Source organism: Neurospora crassa, linkage group II, assembly GCF_000182925.2.
Source record: "Neurospora crassa OR74A linkage group II, whole genome shotgun sequence".
Taxonomy (NCBI): domain Eukaryota; kingdom Fungi; phylum Ascomycota; class Sordariomycetes; order Sordariales; family Sordariaceae; genus Neurospora; species Neurospora crassa.
In genome coordinates, this window is record NC_026502.1 from 2,535,954 (window position 1) to 2,556,944 (window position 20,991).

General features: G+C 54.9%; 7 protein-coding genes across 8 annotated transcripts; 4 read left to right on the plus strand and 3 right to left on the minus strand.

Annotated features, from left to right (window-relative positions):
• Nucleotides 1–73: 73 nt before the first annotated feature.
• arp-3 (actin-related protein-3) lies at nucleotides 74–2,121 on the plus strand. The gene is made up of 7 exons (XM_952086.3): nucleotides 74–300; nucleotides 384–406; nucleotides 474–701; nucleotides 751–797; nucleotides 855–941; nucleotides 1,004–1,837; nucleotides 1,894–2,121. Exons 1-7 carry the CDS (start codon nucleotides 266–268, stop codon nucleotides 1,957–1,959), a joined length of 1,320 nt encoding a protein of 439 aa, XP_957179.2. The 5' UTR covers nucleotides 74–265; the 3' UTR covers nucleotides 1,960–2,121.
• Nucleotides 2,122–3,587: 1,466 nt separating this feature from the next.
• On the plus strand, nucleotides 3,588–5,985 carry adh-1 (alcohol dehydrogenase-1). 2 transcript variants are annotated; one of them, XM_011395200.1, is made up of 3 exons: nucleotides 4,311–4,629; nucleotides 4,697–5,431; nucleotides 5,596–5,985. In XM_011395200.1, the coding sequence occupies exons 1-3, from the start codon at nucleotides 4,569–4,571 to the stop codon at nucleotides 5,781–5,783; spliced, it is 984 nt and encodes a 327-aa protein (XP_011393502.1). In that variant the 5' UTR covers nucleotides 4,311–4,568; the 3' UTR covers nucleotides 5,784–5,985. The 2 variants fall into 2 exon arrangements, with proteins under 2 accessions (XP_011393501.1, XP_011393502.1); XM_011395199.1 differs by having other exon boundaries at nucleotides 3,588–4,629; nucleotides 4,697–5,985.
• Nucleotides 5,734–8,489, minus strand: NCU01753 (gamma-glutamyltranspeptidase). The gene is made up of 2 exons (XM_952083.3): nucleotides 7,949–8,489; nucleotides 5,734–7,889 (listed from the first exon to the last, which is right to left on the minus strand). The coding sequence occupies exons 1-2, from the start codon at nucleotides 7,950–7,952 to the stop codon at nucleotides 6,109–6,111; spliced, it is 1,785 nt and encodes a 594-aa protein (XP_957176.3). The 5' UTR covers nucleotides 7,953–8,489; the 3' UTR covers nucleotides 5,734–6,108.
• A 2,014-nt stretch (nucleotides 8,490–10,503) lies between these two features.
• On the plus strand, nucleotides 10,504–13,101 carry ncw-2 (non-anchored cell wall protein-2). Its single transcript, XM_952082.2, has one exon. It carries the CDS (start codon nucleotides 10,834–10,836, stop codon nucleotides 12,685–12,687), a length of 1,854 nt encoding a protein of 617 aa, XP_957175.1. The 5' UTR covers nucleotides 10,504–10,833; the 3' UTR covers nucleotides 12,688–13,101.
• Nucleotides 13,071–16,226, minus strand: NCU01751 (ATP-binding cassette protein). The gene is made up of 4 exons (XM_952081.2): nucleotides 15,259–16,226; nucleotides 14,981–15,196; nucleotides 14,240–14,913; nucleotides 13,071–14,166 (listed from the first exon to the last, which is right to left on the minus strand). The coding sequence occupies exons 1-4, from the start codon at nucleotides 15,787–15,789 to the stop codon at nucleotides 13,440–13,442; spliced, it is 2,148 nt and encodes a 715-aa protein (XP_957174.1). The 5' UTR covers nucleotides 15,790–16,226; the 3' UTR covers nucleotides 13,071–13,439.
• A 191-nt stretch (nucleotides 16,227–16,417) lies between these two features.
• Nucleotides 16,418–17,556, plus strand: NCU01750 (hypothetical protein). Its single transcript, XM_952080.2, has 2 exons — nucleotides 16,418–16,942; nucleotides 17,016–17,556. The coding sequence occupies exons 1-2, from the start codon at nucleotides 16,451–16,453 to the stop codon at nucleotides 17,460–17,462; spliced, it is 939 nt and encodes a 312-aa protein (XP_957173.2). The 5' UTR covers nucleotides 16,418–16,450; the 3' UTR covers nucleotides 17,463–17,556.
• NCU01748 (hypothetical protein) lies at nucleotides 17,502–20,848 on the minus strand. The gene is made up of 3 exons (XM_952078.3): nucleotides 19,758–20,848; nucleotides 19,286–19,672; nucleotides 17,502–19,217 (listed from the first exon to the last, which is right to left on the minus strand). Exons 1-3 carry the CDS (start codon nucleotides 20,115–20,117, stop codon nucleotides 18,582–18,584), a joined length of 1,383 nt encoding a protein of 460 aa, XP_957171.3. The 5' UTR covers nucleotides 20,118–20,848; the 3' UTR covers nucleotides 17,502–18,581.
• Nucleotides 20,849–20,991: the final 143 nt, after the last annotated feature.

Genomic DNA, 20,991 nt, shown 5'->3' on the forward strand with positions numbered 1-20,991 from the left:
ACCATACGGGGACCTCGCGGTCTTGGCGCACAGCCGCACAGGTACCTCCACAGTACCACGCAGCGCTGTCAGCCAGACGAGTAAGGAGAGCTAGCTCGGCCAGGCACGTACAATCTTGGACATCAACCTCCATTTCCCGCCTGGCCTATCCACTACCCATCCACGCTCCCGCCCCGTCACTTCATCCATCACCAACTAACAACAGCCGTTGCTTTACCAAACCGCAATCATCACGAGCTGCGCGTAGCAGCACACCACCGCAACAATGGCCAACACAACCCCCGCCGTTGTCATGGACAAGTACGTGCATCCAAGTGTCCCGTCTCCACCCCGCCCGCTCCTTAACAGCTCCGGGGCCGTCATCGCTAACATCCCCTAACCAGCGGCACGGGGTTCTCCAAGCTAGGTTCGCGACTCCGACACCCCAAGATATCCAATGACCACCGATTGACCAAGCTCTTCGTCGTCTGCAGGTTTCGCCGGCAATGATTCCCCCTCGTTCGTATTCCCGACGGCCATCGCGACCAAAAGCCCCTCGGCAGGCACCGGCGGCTCGGGCTCTGGCCGCCCCGCCGTAGCCAACAAGCCATCCTTCCTCACCGGCGGCGCGGGTCCAGGTGGCCATCTCTCAGCAAAGCGCGGAACCGAAGACCTCGACTACTTTATCGGCGACGAGGCCGTAGCGGCCGCCAATGGACCTGGTACGTTGGTCTACACCGCCTCAACGGAAATGGGTGCTGACGGTGTTAGGCTACGGGTTGCACTATCCCATCAGACACGGACAGATCGAGAACTGGGTGCGTTCAGGCTGCTAGATGGCATGTCACAAATGCCTAGAGCTAACTGGAGCTTAGGATCACATGGAAAGGTTCTGGTCCAACTCCATCTTCAAGTATCTGAGAGTAGAGCCTGAGGACCACCACTTCCTCCTCACTGAGCCCGTAAGACTACACTTTCCAAGCCACATCAGTACTACGTCTGCAGCACTGACACGTCGATTCAGCCTCTCAACCCTCCCGAGAACCGCGAAAACACCGCCGAGATCTTCTTCGAATCCTTCAACTGCGCCGGTCTCTACATTGCCGTCCAGGCCGTTCTGGCCCTTGCGGCTTCCTGGACATCATCCAAGGTCCAGGACAGATCCTTGACCGGTACTGTCATTGATTCGGGTGATGGTGTGACACACGTTATCCCGGTCGCCGAAGGTTACGTTATCGGCTCGTCCATCAAGTCGATCCCTATTGCCGGTCGCGATATCACCTACTTTGTCCAGTCGCTTCTCCGTGACCGCGGCGAGCCCGATTCGTCCCTCAAGACGGCCCAGGAGATCAAGGAGGAGTACTGCTACGTCTGTCCGGATATTGTCAAGGAGTTTGCCAAGTACGACCGCGATCGCAGCCGATTCCTGAAGCACACCATTACCCAGCCCGGTGGCCGCCAAGTTACGGTTGATGTTGGCTACGAGCGTTTCATGGCGCCCGAAATCTTCTTCAACCCCGAGATTTACTCGTCCGATTTCCTTACGCCCCTGCCCGTGGTTGTTGATGGTGTCATTCAGTCTTCGCCCATCGATGTCCGTCGTGGTCTCTACAAGAACATTGTTCTTTCGGGTGGCAGCACGCTCTACAAGGACTTTGGTCGCAGGCTACAGCGCGATATCAAGCAGCTTGTCGATACGCGAATCAAGGCCAGCGAGGTGCGCAGCGGTGGAGCAAAGAGCGGTGGTCTTGATGTCCAGGTTATCACCCACAAAAGGCAACGGCACGGCCCGTGGTTTGGTGGTAGCTTGCTCGGTCAGACGCCCGAGTTCCGGTCGTACTGCCACACCAAGGCAGAGGTATGTTTCTTTACCCTTTTACCATTGGCAGTCTGGTTGCTGACGGATCTTTACAGTACCAAGAATATGGACCCAGCATCGTGCGCAGGTTCGCTCTGCTCGGAGGACCTGGTGGATCTTAAGCGTAGTTATTTGTGTACAGGAGCGAGTCCGCATCTTATTTGGCAGGCAGCGGGCGCCGATGCTTATATAATGGCGATGAATAGAAAAGAGGAACTACTTAATGCTAGTGAAGTTGGGTCAGCGTAGACGGCCAATGTGTCTGTTGTTGTGTTGATGTTTAGGAATCCGTTGCGCAGAGCAACGGTCCCCTTAAAAGGGGGGCTTAATGGTACCGATCGGCTGGTTCCGGAGGCGGCGTGCCAAGCCATTGACGGCATTCACTGTAACTCTCGGTAAGCAAGGATGTGTCAGCACCACGACCACCGGTTCGCGCCGGGTGGCCTGATATGGCCCGACAGTTCTGGAACTGGCCGAACTCCCATCGGGCAAGCTAACCGATAGCTTCGCATCAGTTTCACAACTTGCTGATTTTTCTCTTCATTTTTTCAATGTTGTTCCTATTCTCAGCCCATTGATTAGATTCTAATCAGGACTGGGCTCGATTGTCATGTTGAAAGATGTTGCCTGACATGCTCGGACGTCACCTCACAGTAAACCGACCGTGTTCCCAGAGAGCATTCACAGTTTGGAGGGTTCAGTGATCAGATTGCTTACTTTGCGCCGGGCAAGGAGCAAAAGGTTATGCAACTTTCTGCATGCCTTCATAGAGGTCGGTACCATAGGTATGGGTAGGTAGGGTAGGTAGTACGACAAGAATGCGGGGAAGAAGCTTCGTCGCTGAAACCAGGGGTTCCAGACCGTCCTTTGGTGGCTTACAAGCCAAGCCTCCTCGTCACCTGCACCGGCTAAGTTTGCTGTTTTGAGGCTTCTTCGCTCGAGCGGAAGTTGACTTTTATTTTTTCCTTTTGTTTTCCTTCGTGTTTGCTGGAAACGATAATTGATCCATACTATTTCCATCAGCCTCCGTTTCAGCTTTACCACCAACCCAACCAGCGTTGACAAAGGCGCGGGGAAAGGGTGAGCCACGACGTCCACGAGATCTTCGACGAGGAGGTGGAGGAGGAGGAGAAGGAGGAGGAGTGGTTGGCACAGGTTTCAATGTGTAGCGTATGTAGTGGTGGGTTCGAGACAGTGGCTTCCACTTCGGTGGAGCGGAAAGTCGTTTATGTATAGGTACGCAGTACACTACACCACACTAGAAAGTGTGGGGGTGGAACATGACGGCGGGGTCTCGGATCGGACCCGCGCGCTGTCAACGACTTTAGTTAGTTTAGGCAAACACCGTATCCAAGACTGTACTCGGATCCAAGGTGCCGACCACCGGGTGTTTGGTTCTGCGACAAACAGTGAGGTTGATGAGAAAGTTCCCACAAAAATAAGCAGGGACGGTGAGATTTCGGCCGCTCCATAATGACTGGCAAAAGCGTCTCATAAACCACGAGATGGGACCAGAACCTCAGGTGCTTCACGGCATTGTTGACATGATGAGCGGGAAAAGGGCCGTTTCCATGTGGCGCCTCACGAGAACAACCTAACGATGGTCCGGGCGACACTAGCCGGGCTCCGCTGAGGCTGGATAGGGCGGGCTGTCCCCCAACGGGCACCCCCGCTGTCATCACTCGACTCAGCGCTCCCGCCAGTTCCACACTCACTGAAGCTAACATAGGTCTCATCCCAGCCTCCATCTCTTCAGTTACATCACTCGTGCCCAAGTTGGGACGATCGCGCTCGACATGCGCCAAGAGCCCACGATTTCCCCCAGTCCTCCTTTTAGCTTTCTCCTCTTTTGCACATCAACACCGGGGGACCTTCACTATGCTAATAGCTTAGTGCATGATCAGCTTCATCTAACAAGAGCTCGTGACCTTGTTTGCTTCCAACTGTTGGCGTCCGAGTGCCAGCTCCCCCGCATTTTGTATGTACAGTTGACAGAAGCGGAGATCTCCCCTCTTGGCTTCTCAATTTCTCTCTAAACCTTCGGAAACCTTGAACCGGCCGATGCAGCAACTCCATTGAAGCTTCCCTTGGATCAATCAAGCTGCTGACGGGGACTGGATGGGGGGGCTTGAGAGGGGTATCCACCGGGCTGATGGAAAAGGGCAGACAATGGGCGATTGGCCAGTGGGAGCTCCCCGTACCGTCACATCCTCTACGTCCCGCCTCGCCCATCGACATCATACGTTTTCTCTCGTCCATCTACACACACCAAGACTCTAACCCTCCAGTTGAGGGTCTCGGCCCCTGCCTCGCCAGACGTCCGACTTGTCTTCCCACCGAGCCACCACTAGCCTCGCCGGGTCTGTAGAGACGTGCAGATCTCGGCCTCCCTTCCTCCTGTGGTCATCATGCCTTTGCAGTCTCGTGTTTTCTTTGGTTCGCTGTCCACCATGACGCCTGCCTGCCTTGCTTGGGTCATCCATTCCCTCCCCCTCTTTGCCAACGGTTGCCGATCGGTCGGACCTGTTGCTATCCCCTGACCGGGGAAGGGCGATGGGGGACGGAAAGAGTATAAGAGGTCATGGCTGCCGCAGCTCTTCTCGGGCTTACATCACTTGTTGTACCTCATAGACTTCCATCATATACACAGAGCTTCCTCAGTCTCTTATAGAAAGAGACTATTGTCTTCAGTTTACTTCCATCAACTTCACTACACCAACACACCTTCACAATGCCTCAGTTCGAGATTCCAGAACAGCAATGGGCCCAGGTGGTCGAGAAGAAGGGCGGTCGTAAGTCCAACACCCCTTTGTCCTTACTAGTGGCACCTGTGACCCGTATTCTGACTTTCCTTTTCAGCCGTCGTCTTCAAGCAGATCCCCGTTCAGAAGCCCGGCCCCGATGAGGTCCTTATCAACGTCAAGTACTCTGGCGTCTGCCATACCGATCTCCATGCCATGAAGGGTGACTGGCCCCTCGCTACCAAGATGCCTCTGGTCGGCGGCCACGAAGGCGCCGGTGTCGTCGTAGCCAAGGGTGAGCTCGTTACTGAGGTTGAGGTTGGCGACCACGCCGGTATCAAGTGGCTCAACGGCTCCTGCCTGGCCTGCTCATTCTGCATGCAGGCCGACGAGCCTCTGTGCCCTCACGCCCTCCTGTCCGGCTACACTGTCGACGGTTCCTTCCAGCAATACGCTATCGCCAAGGCCGCCCACGTCGCCAAGATCCCCAAGGGGTGCGACCTCGAGACCACCGCGCCCGTCCTCTGCGCCGGTATCACCGTCTACAAGGGTCTCAAGGAGTCCGGTGTTCGTCCCGGCCAGTGCGTCGCCATCGTCGGCGCCGGCGGTGGTCTCGGCAGCATGGCCATTCAGTACGCCAACGCCATGGGCCTGCACGCCATCGCCATTGACGGTGGCGAGGAGAAGGGCAAGAACTGCCGCGAGCTGGGCGCCCAGGCCTACGTCGACTTCACTACTACCAAAGACCTTGTCGCGGACGTCAAGGCTGCCACCCCCGACGGCCTCGGTCCCCACGCCGTCATCCTTCTCGCCGTGTCCGAGAAGCCGTTCCACCAAGCCGTCGATTACGTCCGTTCCCGCGGAACCATCATCTGCATCGGTCTCCCCGCTGGCGCCAAGTTCCAGGCCCCCGTTTTCGACACCGTCATCCGCATGATCACCATCAAGGGCTCGTATGTCGGTAACAGGCAGGATACCCAGGAGGCCCTTGACTTCTTTGCCCGCGGCTTGATCAAGGTTCCCATCAAGACGGTCGGCCTCAGCAAATTGCAGGAAGTCTACGACTTGATGGAGGAGGGCAAGATTGTCGGCAGATATGTCGTCGATACCAGCAAATAGAGGAAGAGACAGGTTATATGTTACGCGGCGGCGGCGTTGTTTTTTTTATTTTTTTTTTTCCTGATGAGACGACGAATTTGTCATGAGTATGTATATTCGGCAGGCGCTTGTTGAGATGAGCATGAACGGACTCAAAAAAAGAGAGGGTCGGTTTGGTGGCAGGTGGTTTGGTGTTGAATGGTTGTGCGAGCTAGTACGAGATATCCTATTTCATAATGTTGAAACTTGTTGAACAAACTTCCTCTCTCATTGATTATTTCATTGAATCATTATCATCATCGCTGTTCCTAATGTCTATAGGATCCGATATTTCGTTTCTGAGTATCCAAGGGTAAGTAGGCTCGTCCCTGACAATTTTTGTTTGTCATCGGCGAGGTAGGTTCTGTCATCCCTAACCTTTGCGCATCCCATCTAAACAGCAAACCCACCACTATTGACCTGCCTAGTCTCACTCGCCGCCACAAACGTTCCATTCCCAAACCTCATCACAGCCTGCACCGCACTCAGCCCTGGCGCCTGCCAAGTCACATTGTGTCCCCTCCTCTTCAAATCATCGTATACATCTTGTCCATACCCTTTCTCAACCAGCAACACCTCAGGCATCAACTGATCGTGCAACCGCGGCGCCGCCACCGCCGCCCGCATCACGCTTCCCTCACCACCCACCCCCTTGACCTTCAAGTCGGTCGTATTCGGATGGACAGCAAGTCCCTCGAGCACATTAAACGCCACCTGCGTGGTACTGGAAATGATCCTGCTTCCTCCGGCAGCTCCCGTGGCGAACCACAAGCTGCCGTTGCTCACATGCTCGACCATCAAGGGACAGATACTCGACAGCGGACGTTTGCCGGCGCGAATAAAGTTGGAGGGGGAAGGGACGAAGCCAAACGAGTTGTTCTTGTTGGGCTGGCTGAAATCATCCATCTCGTCGTTGAGGATGATGCCCGTGTCAGGCGTCATCAGGCGACTGCCGAAGAGGAGGTTGATCGTCGTGGTGGACGAGAGGGTTAGACCGGACCGGTCGGCCGTGACAATGTGCGAAGTGCCGTGGGAAGCGGCGGCGTAGTTCTTTACTGGGTCGTACTCGGAGAGGGGGAGGGTGGAGTTGGGGAGGATTTTGGAAGAGATGAACTTGGCGCTTTGGGGGGAGAGCATGGCTTCCTGAAAGGAGGTGATGTTGGTGATGAAGGATGGGTCGCCGAGGGATTGGCGGGCGCCGTAGGCGAACTTCATGGCTTCGACGAAGCGGTGGTTGGTTAGGGGGATGTTGGAGGAGAGGTTGAGGGAGGGAAATTGTTCCATGGTTTTGAGGATGGAGAGGGTTACGGCTCCCGAAGAAGGTGCGTCGGTGGCGAAGATGCGGAAGGAGTCCCGGTAGGTGATGTTCAGCGCGGGCCTGATGGAGGCCTCGTAGTTGGCGAGGTCGGAGTGGGTGAGGATGCCACCGAGCGGCTGGAGGAGGGCGATGATGGAGTCGGCAATCGGGCCGGTGTAGAAGGCGTCGGCGCCGAGGAGGGCGATCTTAAGGAGCGTCTTGGCGTACCGTTTCCGCGTAATGGTGTCGCCGAGCCCGAGAAGGGTGCCGTTGGGAGCGAAATCTTGGGCCCAGACGGGGTCACGGGTCAGAAAGTCGTCCGACGCCGAGGCGCTGGCCATGTACCGGACCAGATCCTCCGTTACCTTGAAGCCGTCGTGGGCGATCTTAACCGAGGGCATCACAAGGTCGTGCCATGGCAGACGGCCGTACTTGCTGTGCACGTACTCGAGACCGCGCAGCTCGCTGGGGATGGCGACGGAGCGGGCGCCGAGCACGCTGGCGTTCGGGTCGTCGTTATACATGTCTTGGGTGGCGGCGGCGGGCGCGGTCTCGCGGTAGTCGACCGTGTGGTAGTTGCCGTCCGGGTCGCGCACCAGCATGAAGCCGCCGCCGCCGATGCCAGAGTGGTACATGCCGATGGTGCCAACGCAGAGGGTGGTGGCTACCATGGCGTCGGCGGCGGAACCACCCTTGCGGAGGGCGTCAATGCCAATCTGGGAACATATCGCGCTCTCACTGGCCACGGCTCCCCGGTGACCTTCGGAAGAGATGTTTTGGATCACCCTCTGGTACTTGAACTCCAGCGGAACAGCGATGACTACGGAGCCGAGCTGGCCCAGCACGGCTAGGCCGCATAACAATGGTGATAGGTGAACTGTGCTTTCGTGTTAGTGACGAGCTTGAGACGTGAATGTCTGAAGGAAGTGAACTTGCGCATGATTGGCCCCCGTCAACCCGTCAACATGTCAGATGAAGCAACGCGATCTGAAGCCAAGTTGTCGGACCTCCTGAGTTGTGCTGGAGGGGGTGTTGAGATAAGGGACGTGGTGCTTCCTCAGGTCGCGACGATGTTAGTCTTTAAGCACACCTAACGCCCGCAAATTGCGTGATGAAAATGCTACGGAAACTTGGACTCGTTGTCCCCCACGTATCCGGAGTTTCCACCGACCGTGGTGAAGAACGGCCATCAAAATGCCGGATAAGCCCCTCCGAAAGCCAGGGAAGAAGGTACCTTTTCGGCCCGGGTACCACGTCATTGATGCTTCCCCGCTGATTGTAGTAAGCCGGATTGGATGTACACCAACAAATCTAACCCAAATGGACTTACGGTCGTCCAAGGGTACACAGAGCTTATCTCGAGCCGCCTCTAGATTGGCGAAGAGACACTATCGCGACCGAGAGAGAAAGAGATGGAGTTGGAAAAAGATGGGTCTACCGTAGTGTAGTTGAATCCAGCTTCAAGTGAACCATCTCGTCTCGAATAAAGACACATTGTGGTTGAACATTCTTGATTCGGACACAATGCACCAAACTTCAAAGCTGCTGCAAACGTGTGAGGTTCACATCTGTGCATCTTGTTTGATTGGGTAGACCGACAGATAATGGAGCAACGCAGTGTAATAAGAGACCGAGATTCATCACGTCTTGGAGTCTCCCCTCCGTGAAATATTTATTGTTGAACTGGTCGGATTCGGAAAAAAAAGTGAAAGTGCCACAAACCAAGAGGTCACCTCAAAACCCTAACCCTCTCAAGCTCGTTATTCATCTCCAGCTGCCGCTTTCCCGTCCGCCTATTGCGTCTGGGTCCACAAACAGCGATAAAAAGAAAGAGAACCAAAAAAACTGACGACGCTTCGTACCTATCTATGGTACCCGGCAGTTCGGCAACCCACAAGCTCGCCATGGACAAGGACCCGAATCCCTTGTCAGGAGTCAGGATGCCATTATTCCCGCCGGTTACCAGGGAATGAAGTGCGAATTTGCCTTGACAACGGCCCTTTTCCACAACCAAAAGCCAAAAGCCAAAACCTCTCAACATTCCCGTCGTGCTTTTCATCAGAGAGACACAAATGCCCTTCGGACTTTTGTCCGCAAACTTGAGAAGCCGAGTCTAAACCCCGACACGGTAGTGGTCTCCGAGGAAACAGAAGCATGGTGATGCCTGCAATGGAATCTTCATTGAAGCTTCACTTGGCCGGCCCCTCCGATCGAGCATTGAAATCTGTGCCTCGATTGTTCCGTGATGATGGGGATGGTGGGGTACAATGGGGGGCCCCTGGTCGACCGGACGAATCACGGGTGATGCCGATAGCTGGAAAAGATGAAACAGCCTCTCTCTCCCCTCTCCTGGGCTTCTTCTCGACCCCAACTGCCCCCTCTCTCCCCCCCCTTGAAAGAACTCTTCATCACAAGGGGTCACATAACACGGAGACTCATCTCTCGAAAGGGTGGCGCAGCGTAGCCGACTTCGAACAAGTGTGAACCAGGGCGGGAGTCGCGGACGTTTATGCAAACACTGTTGCAGAGACCATCAGTCTGACCATCCGTCTGATGGATGGGTAGGACGGTGTCACCATGCCATGGGCCTGGTTTCTATATAAATACACGGATACGGATATGTTTAAAAAGGCTCATCTCAGCCGCGCCCACAACCTGCCTTCCATCCTCCTCCTTACTGACCACGGCTTTTCGGATATTCTGTTCGCTGCTCTGACGGTTGAAACCAAACGGTACATCTCGCGATCCGAGACTCGGCATCAGTCTTTGCTGCCGATCACTTGTCTCAGAGGCTCTTCACTTACAACATCTAGAACCCGAATCGATCGTCCATCTTACGATCACCATCTAGTGGAGGATGTTGTCATCAATGGCCATCAACCCCCGCCGTGCACAGCTCCAGGTTTCCCTTGGCTTTCTTCCCAACCGATGCTGTTTTTACGTGTAGGCAATTTCCACGCGCTTCTCTGTTGCTTGGCCCCTCGAGGCCCCTAGGAATCTTATTCGGGAGGTGGGCATCCTGATCCCATTGGCCCGGTGCTTGTCTCGGGAAATCCGTTCCTGCGTCTGCCTCCTGCTGTTATCCCTGTCACGACAAGGATGCTATCCGCGCGTGTTACAGAAATTGGGACTCCTGGATTTCGCGAAACTCTCCTCCACAAGATGAACCCTCGTTCTCGTGGTGCCATTGGGGTACTCGCCTTCACCACCTTCACCGCAATGGCTACCCTCAGTCCTTCGATTTTCTGCTCGTTTGACAACAGCGGGGGGACTGCTCTGTATGGAAGAGCCCGCTCCGCTCCGTTCGTTCGTCAAGGATCTGTGGAGCCCCCCATCCAAGAGTCTCCCAGCTGTGCCTCGTTTACGTAGTGTACAGGGCTTCCATCGTCAACAGGGGTTCTTTTCTCTTGGCTATGTGGATGCGGCGTCAAAGATTTATCCTTTAAAGCCCCCGAGAAGTCTCGTGCTTGTCATCTCACCTCCCTCTTGCTCTCTTTTTTTCCCTTAGCTTCCTTCTTTTTAGTGGTCTGTCTCTTAACAAGTCAAGCATCATTCCTTTTGCTTGTCTCCTCGTCTAGCCAGTCTAGCAGACTTCACTTGTCTTACTTCCCACCTTTACGTTCTCTGTTACGGGCAAAGTGTCTTTAACCTGCCAGTCTTGCGAAGTCGATCTTCGTTCTTTTGAAAGGAAACAACAACACCAACTACATTGCCTGGGCGCAATAACCACTCATTACAGCCAACTTCAGACCACGGCTTGAAGAAGAGGGAAAACATACAACATCCAAGATTACACGTGATACGTACATACATCAGTCAACATGAAGACCTCCGCCGTTACCCTCGGCTTCTTTGCCGCCCTCACAACCGCCTACTCTCATCCTCGCCATATGCACTACCGCCGCTTCAACACCACTCTTCCCGCCGTCAGTTCTGTCGAAGCCGTAGCTAGCTCCTCCGAGGCTGCTGCCGTTGCCTCTTCTTCGGCCGTCGATCTTTCCACTGGGCTTGGTGCTGTCTCGACCGGTCTTCCTCTTTCAACTGGGGTCCCCCTTTCTACTGGAGTGCATAGCTTCCTCGATGCCGTCAATGCTACGGCTACCGTCCCCGGAGCTCAGCCTCTCACCACCCTTACCGTTATCGCCACTTCGATCGAGACCATCACTTCGTGTGCTGCCTCCATCACCAACTGCCCTGCCAGGACTGAGGAACTTGCTGCCCTTCCCACCGAGGCTCTCGCCACTACGGTCGTCACCCGCACCGCTCATCTCACCACCACCGTCTGCCCCGTTGCTGATGCTTCGTCCATCTCCTCCAGCGTTCTTGCCGGGGCTTCGAGCACTGGCATCAGCCCCTCCCTCCTGTCCTCGGTTGCTCCCACAACTGCCTCTGCCGCGGTTACTTCCGCTCCCATCTTCAGCAACTCTACCACTGTTCCGGCTGCTGCTGCGTCATCCGGTCTCACCACTCTTACCGTGATTGCTACCGCGGTTGAGACCATCACTTCGTGTGCTGCCTCCATCACCAACTGCCCCGCCAGGACCGAGGACTTGGCCACTCTCCCCACCGAGGCTCTTGCCACCACCGTTGTCACCCGCACCGCTCATCTCACCACCACCGTCTGCCCTGTAGCCGAGGCCTCCTCCATCTCCTCCAGCGTTTTCCACCAGGCCTCCAGCAGCGGCATCAAGGTTACTTCGACCGCCGTCGAGACTCTCACCACCCCCAAGGCCGTCACCATCACCCTCGGCGGCAACGGCAACGGTAACGGCAACACTCGCGTCATCACCACCACTGTCATGTCTACCATCGAGAACACCGTCGTCAAGACCATCACCATGACCAACGCCAACCCCCTTGTCGAATCCACTTCCGCCGCTAATGCCGTCGGTGGCGGCAGCCCCGCTACTTCTGCTGCTGGTGCCGAGATTGATACCACTTACACCATGACCACCACCACCATCGGCACCAAGACTGTTACTGTTGGCGTGGGCGCCACCGTCACCTCGGTCGCCACCCAGACTGCTTCTCCCGACTCTGGCTCCGGCTCTGGCACTGGATCTGGTTCCGGCAACGGCAACGGTAACGGCTCTGGTAACGGCTCTGGCTCCGGTAACGGCAACGGCAACGGCAACGGCAACGGCAACGGCAACGGTTCTGGCTCTGGCTCTGGCTCTGGCTCTGGCTCCGGTCTCGACTCCGGCGCCTGCCAATGCCCCGCCGCCGTCACCGTCACCGCTGCCGCTGCCGGTAGCAACTGCCCCACTGGCGCCGCCGCCATGACCGTCACTGTTCCCGCCTCCACTGTCACTCTTCCCGCCTCCACCGTCTACGTGACCATGACCGCTCCTTCCGCCGTCAACAACGAGGCCTCTGGCGCTGCCTCCACCACTGCCGCCGCCCCCGCCGCCACTACCACTGCCGCTGCTGCTATTGGTAACAACGGCACTGACCTCTCTGGCTCCAACGGCTCCGGTGATGACGAGTCCTGCCCTCCCGATGAGGATACCGCTGGCGAGGCTGAGGGTGAGGGTGAGGATGATTCTTGCCCCGATGAGGCCGAGACTTCCACCGCCTCCGCTGCTGCCTCTGCCACGCTGGCTCCTTTCCCGGCTGGCAACAGCACGCTTCCCGCGGCGCCTACTGGTACCGCGGTGTATCTTGACAAGATCTAAGTCAGGAGTTGGAGGAGTTGTACATTAGATGTAGCTTGAGTGAGTTCAATGAGATTGAATTGCATGGATAGTTGATGATAGGATGATGGGATTGATGGGGGGTAGGATAAGGGGGGGTAAGGGGTTGATATCGAGTTGATTGGATATTATTGTTATATACTCCTTCTTGTTACCACGTTGTACTCGTATCATTTGTACGCATGTACGTTTCTTCTTCTCTCTTGTGATGTGGATCACACAAAAAAAAGACTTTTGAACCATAAACGAATTTGGAGGGAGACAATTGTCAGCTTGTGCCATTGTTTTGGACATCGGATGAGGATGCTTGTTTGGGGTATTGTAGACTTACTGTTTTTTTTTCTTTGAATGAAGACACAACTTTTGTGGCATCAACTTATAACGTCTACGAACCGCGAGTAAATGATTTGTGGACCCACACGAGTTTTGGAAGGCATGAGCCGCGGACAGTGCCAACCAGGATAACTCCAGGATAACTCGATGACTTATATGCGGTTGAATCCCATGTCCGCATCCATGTCTCTTAAATCCAAACAAGTTGCTATCCAAAAAGCAAGATAAGGACAATGAAGCCATCCAGGATATACTGCAGTTTTTGCGGGATTCTCCGAGGGTCCAGTCAGACCCATCCTTCCTGCCCCTCTGTGATGAATCCATAACTCACCAACCTTCGATTCCACTTTCGTCTCATTTCATCTCACCACATACATGTAATCATCAAGCCATCCCACATCTTACTCAGCAGTCAACTCAGCAATCCTCCTCTCCAACTCAGGCACCTGCCTCAATAACACATCCAAATCCTCTTTCTCATCCTCCAGCTCCAGCCTCTTCTCCGCATCCAGCTTCGTAAATACAAACTTGCCCTGCCCATCAAACTGCAAAATGTGGGTATGGTACTTCCACAAGCTACGACGATGCGACACCGTCATGAGCGTGATGCCCAGTGCCTTGGCATTGTCATACATAACCTTCTCCGTTTCAAGTGTCACGCTGCTCGTGCACTCGTCCAAGATGGCATAGCGGGGCTTATGGTAGAACAGCCTGGCCATGGCGACGCGCTGCTGGAGGCCGCCCGACAAAACATCGCGCCACTCGGCCTCGGCGTCCCACCCTTCCGGGTAGAGCTGGAGCAGGTGCTCGAGGTTGAGGACCTTAAGGATGGCGAGCAGGTCGGCGTCGGTGACGCCCTTGGCGCGCATGGTGCGCAGGCCGTCCGGGTAGATGATTTGCTGGCGCAGGGATCCCCGAGAGAGGTAGGGACGCTGCGGGATGTAAAAGATGTCGGTAAAGGGCGGCTTGTGGACGGTACCGCCGTAGACGGGCCAGAGACCGCCGAGGATGCGGAAGAGGGAGGACTTGCCGCAGCCGTTGGGGCCGACGACGAGGAGGTGGTCACCTGCTCTGAGCTTGAAGGAGAGGGCTTTGACGAGGACGTCACCGTTGGGGGAGATGATAGGGCTGTTTTTGTGAGAAGGGTTAGCGACGCGATGCATGCAAACGACTTGGTAGGAAGGGGAGGGTTGGAACATACACATCGATAAACTCGATATCCCTACTCTCCACCACTTTACCTCTGCCCTTGAGCACAGCTTCGTTATCCTCTGTACCCGAACTAGACACCAGCTTCTTCTCAAAGTGTCCGTTCTGAATGTCGTCCATGACCTCCAGCAGTGACGAGACGCGGGATGTGTAGCCCGCCAGCTCCATGATCTCCCTGTACGAGAACATGATGCGGCCAAAGGCGTCCGAAGCCGACAGGAGCATTCTCCGGTTTGTCACGAACGTCTCGGTGCGATCACCCATATTCATCTGGAGCTGGCCTGGTAGCTTGACGAAAACGGGAACACTGCAGAGCATCAGGCCCAGTGCGCCCCAGAAGTACTTGATAACGAAATCTTCCATGAAACTGTGGTAGAAGCGCCGGCGCAAGATGTAGTTGACGTGCTTGATCAAGGTGAAATAGCCCTTGTCTAGCGTGTCCTTCTCGGCTTCGTGACCAGCGTATAGGGCGACCTCTTCACTGTGGTCTATCAGTCTGGAGTGCTGGAAGCGGAATTCGCCCTCTAGTCTCGCTTCTTCAGCAACATATTTGCCAAAGGGCGGTGTTAGCGCTCGCATGACGTTTGCGGAAAGTTGAACTAGAAGGGACATGAATACGACACCCTCTCCACCGACGCTCTTTGATAGCGAGAAGGTGTAGATTGTCTAGGTATTGTAGGTTAGCTAAAAGTTACCCATTGGTAGCAGCCACAGTCGGAGGGGGGTTGCGTACCATATCAAGGATCGGCTTAGCCAAATTGCTGTACAACTCTGCCAGACTATTGGAGAACTTGGCCACATCAACCGCAATGAGCTGATCGGGGTTCTTGATCCTGTCATCTAGCGCAGAGATACCGTAAAAGGTCAGCTGCGAAAGGTACTTGTCGTGGATATACTGCGTCAATCTCGTCCTATACTTTAACGACAGTTCGGCTTGGTGGTATGAAAGCTATGGCGTGGGTTTAGAGGATTAGCATGTCGTCTCATGGTACCAAAACAGTGGATCCTCACCATAGAATTTGTAAATGTGGCCGGCACCGCAATCAACATCCAATACACAATCCTCGTGATAAACTCCCTTCCGTTACCCTTGACCAGCGCCTTGACAATCGCACCATCCATAGCCGCCACCTTGAGCGAGATCAGCGTCCTCAGCACCAAGAAGAAACTATGGCTGATTAACAGCCTCGTCTCCTTGCTGCGCCAGCCGGGCACAACGATCTTGAGCAACCGCAACAGCGAGCGAAAGAAGTCGCGGTTCAGCTCCACTTTCTTCTTCTTGCCGCCCAAGGCATCGTCCGAGGTCGAGGCCGTGGTGCCCTGGCGCTCGGCGCGCTTGGCGGCGTCGCGAACGGAGGCAGCCTTTTGCTCGGCGATGGCGTGGCGGACGCGGTTGACGAGGGCGACGAACAAGGTGATGTAGACGGCGCGTGAGATGCGGGTGCGGTTGTCGAGGTACATGGACGTGAGCTGGGTGATGATGCCCTTGACGGTGCGATCCCGAAACACAGGGAGAACGGGTTTGGAGAGTGAGGGCGCCATGATCGATGGTGGTGACTCTGCGGGTATCTTTGGTTTACTATTATAGTGTTGATGTCGTCCTTTGGGTGGTCATGGAATTTGAGGCCCTTCGATATGGTAGGTTGAGTGAGCTGGCTATTGAGGCTTCGGGACTCGGGATCAGACAGGCGCCAACATGCAACAGGCCAGTGTCTCTCTCGTCGGTGGCTTCTTTGCAATACAATTGGGTAGTCAGGTGGTATAAGTCGATGATCGCGATGCTTAAAGCGAATGATAGACAATGGTCGAGGTTGTGATGGTGCAACCTGTCGACATGGACATGGTAGAATAATTCTCAGAGTTTCGGATTGTCGTGAAAATAGGAAGATGTGTCACGGACTTCTTTGGCTGGAATGGACAGTCGTCGTTGGACCGTCCGATCGGCTCGAATTGCTTGGTGTACCACAATATAATCAAGCGAGGAAAGGGAAGAACGACCGAAGCATGTGATTGTTCCAGCGTCGAGCATGTCACTGAACGGAACGCTGTCAATCCTGGGAGCCCATGGTTAGAGCTCCAGTGGGGTTCCACTTATTCCGGGGTAGATTTACCCAGCCAGGCCAGCCCGCCCTTCTCCGACTGTGGGGTTAATCTGGGGAGACCATGGTGAGCTTGGCTCATCCATGACAAATTATGTGAGACCATGCTTGGGCTTTGGCCCACCGAAGACTTGTTCAGCCATTTTGTCTCCAGTTTTGATGCCAGCATCCATCCTCTTGTCTTCAGGGCAGTCTTAGGGGGCCAACATAAACAAGTCCTCCCCCCTCCCCAAGTAAACAACAACACCATGCCTCGCTTCCCTCCGACACTCCTCCTCCTCCCTCTCATCATATCCCTCCTCTCTTCTCTGGTTCTCGCCAATGTTGAAAAGACCATCTTTCTCGGCCCCTCCTCTTCCCCCTCGGAAAAGGAAAATGTCATGAAAGATGACCAGGCAGCACAGCGATGGCTAGATACCAAACTCCACCACATCCACACCCTCACACCCACCCCGAATGACCGGTCTTCACTCCGGACCCGGTTGAACCGTGTCTTCCCATCTGCCGACCACCCTCGTGGGGAAGATGCATGGTTTCTTTTGGAGGGGTTGACGGACAGGCAGAGGTATGAAGTGAGAGTTTGTTGGGCTGCTACGGTATGTCACACATATTATTACATATGTCCTCTTCGGTGGGTAATTTATCACTAACACATACTCACAAAAAAAGCAGCCAACAAACTTTTACATGGAAACTTACACACCCAAAGAAGTCATCACTACCCCTCACCTCGCAGGATCCTTAATGGAATACTTGCCAGCTGTCTCACCACAGTCACAGCACTCTGGTGGATTATCATCATCGCCCTCCTCCTCCTCCTCCTCGGCCGGGGCTCTCCTCCTCCACATATCCGCCGCAGCAGATTACTTCACCTCCAACGCCAGTCTCATGCTTCACCCACCGCCGGTGGACGTGGACATCATCCTTGACCCGTTCCTGTTCAACGTGCTTCCTCGGTCGTTGGTGCCGACGATTGGTTGGATCATTGTCGTTGCTGTGGCTGGATGGGCAGTCTCGAAAAGTGTGGTTTCCTTTCTGGTTGGAGACATCGTGTCGAGCGGGGTGGAAGCTGAGGAGGTGGGTGAGGGTGTGGAGGAGGGTAAGAAGGAGAGGTAAAACGGAATGAAGAGAGATAGACAGGCGAAAAGGGCTGTCTGAAGGGGGTTCTAGAAGGAAAAAAAAGACATAATAGACATGATATCCTTGACAACCGCATTTGCTCGCTGTGAATGGTATATTTGTTACAAGAAAGCCATACTTGTGCGAGACAGGAACGAAATTGCTGCCGTTCCCATCGCGCCTTTCAGTTTCGCCAGCCGTCCGTCTATGTCTCCTTCCTCATCTCAACCTTTTCAAGTACTTGGCGCAAGCCCTCGCTTGTACCCAAATGGCTGCAGATGAAACCGACATAATCCTGTGTAGACGTTCACACATATAAGCTAAAGAATCCTCCCTTCCCCCTTTCACCAAGGTTTGTACATGTACGTTGTAATCTCCAATGTCAATACCATATTTTGAACAGCAAGACTCCAAAAGAAACTCATATACCCCATCGCCGCATAGACGTCACAGACATACACAATTACGCAGTGGTGCTTAACCAAACTGCCGACGCCAATCAGCATACATCTTCAACATCACTACTTCCTTGATTCCTCCAGTCACTTGGCTCCACAACACGTTAAATCCTCCAATATATGCGACCCAGGAGTACAACTGAAGGGGAGGATCCCGTTTCCGTGCTAGTGTACGCTCTCATTGCTTCGTCAAAGAGGGATTTCCCATTGCCTTACTGTGCCGTGGCTGTTTCTGGTGCCACCCAGAGTAGCTGGCCTCTGTGTACTGATTACGACTCCAAGGCTAGATGTTCGACAACTTCAAGATACCTAGCTCATCCTGTTACGTCTTCGCATCCCTCTCCCAAAACGATAACCTGGTCGTTAAAAGCTTTTTTTACCCGATTATGTCCTTTGTACCGACCATGTCCGGCCTCATCCCTGTAAGTCCTTGGTATCTTCGCCAGGTTATTCAGTTCTCTATACGTCAACCACTTTTGGCGTTGCGCGCAACCTGAAATCAGAGTAGCCGTCCTTGAAGCTCGTTATCGTACCGCGAATTCGACGCTGCTGGCGGCATTCCCATTCCACCTCTCAACGTGACGCCGGTGAACTGATGCTGACGGCTACCTGCAACTTTCACGGTCAAACGCAGTCCATCATCATGAGGCTGGCCTCCCTAGTACCGATACTGTCCCTGCGGCTGCCCGCCATATTGGGGTGGCGGCGGCACGCCGTACTGAGGCTGTTGGCCATACTGACCACTAGGCGGCTGGCCATAGGTAGTAGGCGGCGGTGGGTACTGCTGTTGTTGCCCCTGGTGTCCGCCATACGGAGGCTGCTGCTGGCCATAGGGAGCTCCCTGCGGCGGTTGTCCGTACGAGGGGGCCTGCTGATAGTAGCCGCCTGCTTGCGGCTGACCATACGGGGCACCCTGATACCCATGTTGCTGCTGCGGGGGCTGTCCGTACTGCCCTTGCTGTCCATATTGTCCCGGTGGTCCTTCGGCCGGGGGAGGAGCATACTGGGGCTGCTGACCAGTCGGAGGTGAGGTGTAGGATGAGGTGCTACCGTAAGGAGGCTGCTGACCGTGCTGGTTTTGGCCGTAGGGGGCATGTTGGCCGGCCGCGCCGTAAGAAGGGGTACTGCTGCCGCTGTGCGATTGGTGTGACTGGTGCGATTGAGACGTGGGCCCGGCAGTGTGGTAGGTGGAGGATGAGCCACCTCCCGACGTGGCTTGCTGATATGTCGCGGGAGGTGTCTGGCCGCTGTAGGAACCGCTTTGTCCCGAATTGGAGTAGCCGAAGCCGGAGCTCTGATCAGGAGTTCTCTGATTAGCCTTTGCTTCTTGAAGTTACGGCGGGGTTCAGCCATTCAACTTACAGAGCTGGGCTTGTTTCCGAACAGATTGCCGATGCCGCCCATAACGCCAGCGAGACCACCGCCGTGGCTGCCCGAAGAGCTATGCGAAGATGACTGGTTGCCGTGATAATTGTGTTGCTGCGAGGATGAGGACGAAGACGAAGGCTTGGGCTTGTTGCTCCCACCGGGAGAGAACATGCCCGAGACGAGCTGGGACGCAATCTTTCCACCAAGGCCTCCTCCGCCGCTGCTGCTGTTTCCGTGTCCGCTAGAGCCGTGGCCTCCACCGCCTGTGACGCCCTGAAGCAGGGAGCCAACCAGGCCACCTGCACCACCACCGCTGCTGCTTCCGTGGGACTGCTTGCCTCCGCCGGCGAGGTTGCTAATAAGAGTGTTGCCAATAAAAGACTAAGGTAGGAAGTGGAAGTGTTAGTCACGCCTACTTCACCAACGTTCAGGAAAGAAGAGACAAAGAGGAGGGGAAAGAACGTACACCCAAACTTCTATCCTGATCAGGGCCTCCAATCCCCCTCGTGCCATCCTCTCGTGGCGCAACAGGCTCTACTCTTCCATCGGGGTACTTGGCGCTCTGGCTGCCGTCTGGGTAAGTGATGATCTCGGGTTTCCTATCGGCGTCGCTACCGGGCACGCCGTACGGATGTTCATGAGCGGCTCCGGGGGTGGCGCCAACGGGAGCTGGATCTGTGGGAGTCTCCCATTGCGAAACGCCGGTGGAGAGCTGGACGTAGTAGTACTTCTTGGAGGCGTTATCCCATTGCGCGATCCAGCCGGCCGGGAGCGGCGGGGGCGCAAAGGTTGGGCCGTCGTTGCCGGGAGACGCAGGGCCTGCCATCGAGTTGACTTGTGTATGGGACGTCGACCTTGTTGACTGTCGGGTAAGGTTTGTTGAGCAGGTCTTTTTCTTCCTTTTTTTTTCTGTTTTGTTTGCGGGTATGTGTGGAAAAGAGATTCGAGTCAAAGTTGCGAGGTGTTCAATGAGGAGATGTCGAGTTCCAATTCCAAACCGAGAGCGCCTTGGTCAGCTCGCGCCCGAGTCGTCGTCTTCCGGTCGACAAAACGTTTCCGGTCGCGTTCGTATTGGATTGGGCGAAGAAGGAGCTAGACAGGAAGAGCTTGGCTGGAGGATAAGAATGACTGGTGGCTGAAATGGCGCGCGATGGCCTCGGACGATTGGACTGGAGTGGACGTGGACGTAATGGTCAGTTGAGTGCTGTCAGCCGAGCAACGACGGCGCGAGTGCGTGAGTGTGAAACGATCGGCCAAACTGTGTGATGGTCGGCCCGGTAGAGGTACCTCTAGTGTACTATAATACCTCCTCCTTGTTCATGACTTCGACACGCAATAGGTAGTGCCTTGGTGGCTCCTTAGCTGAACAGTTAAAGTTTCCACGTCAAGGCTCATGAAATGGAAAAAGGACGGGAATCAAGGCATGAAAAGGACAAAGGCTACTTGGGGGTAACGTTGTGAGACTGTATGTAGCCTGATTGCTGCTGTGTTTCTGTTTAAAAAGTGTGAAAACAGTCGATCTCGAGAATTACAGAGGGGCATCAAGCAAACCAAGACTTTTAGTGACCCAGGGTCCTGTTAATCATGACCCAAACCCGCCTCTCTTACGCAACCACACCAAGGCCTAGAGGTGCACTGCCCACAAGGCCAATATGGAGCCCAGCTGATCAGGGATCGATGAATTCCATCATTTTTCAAGG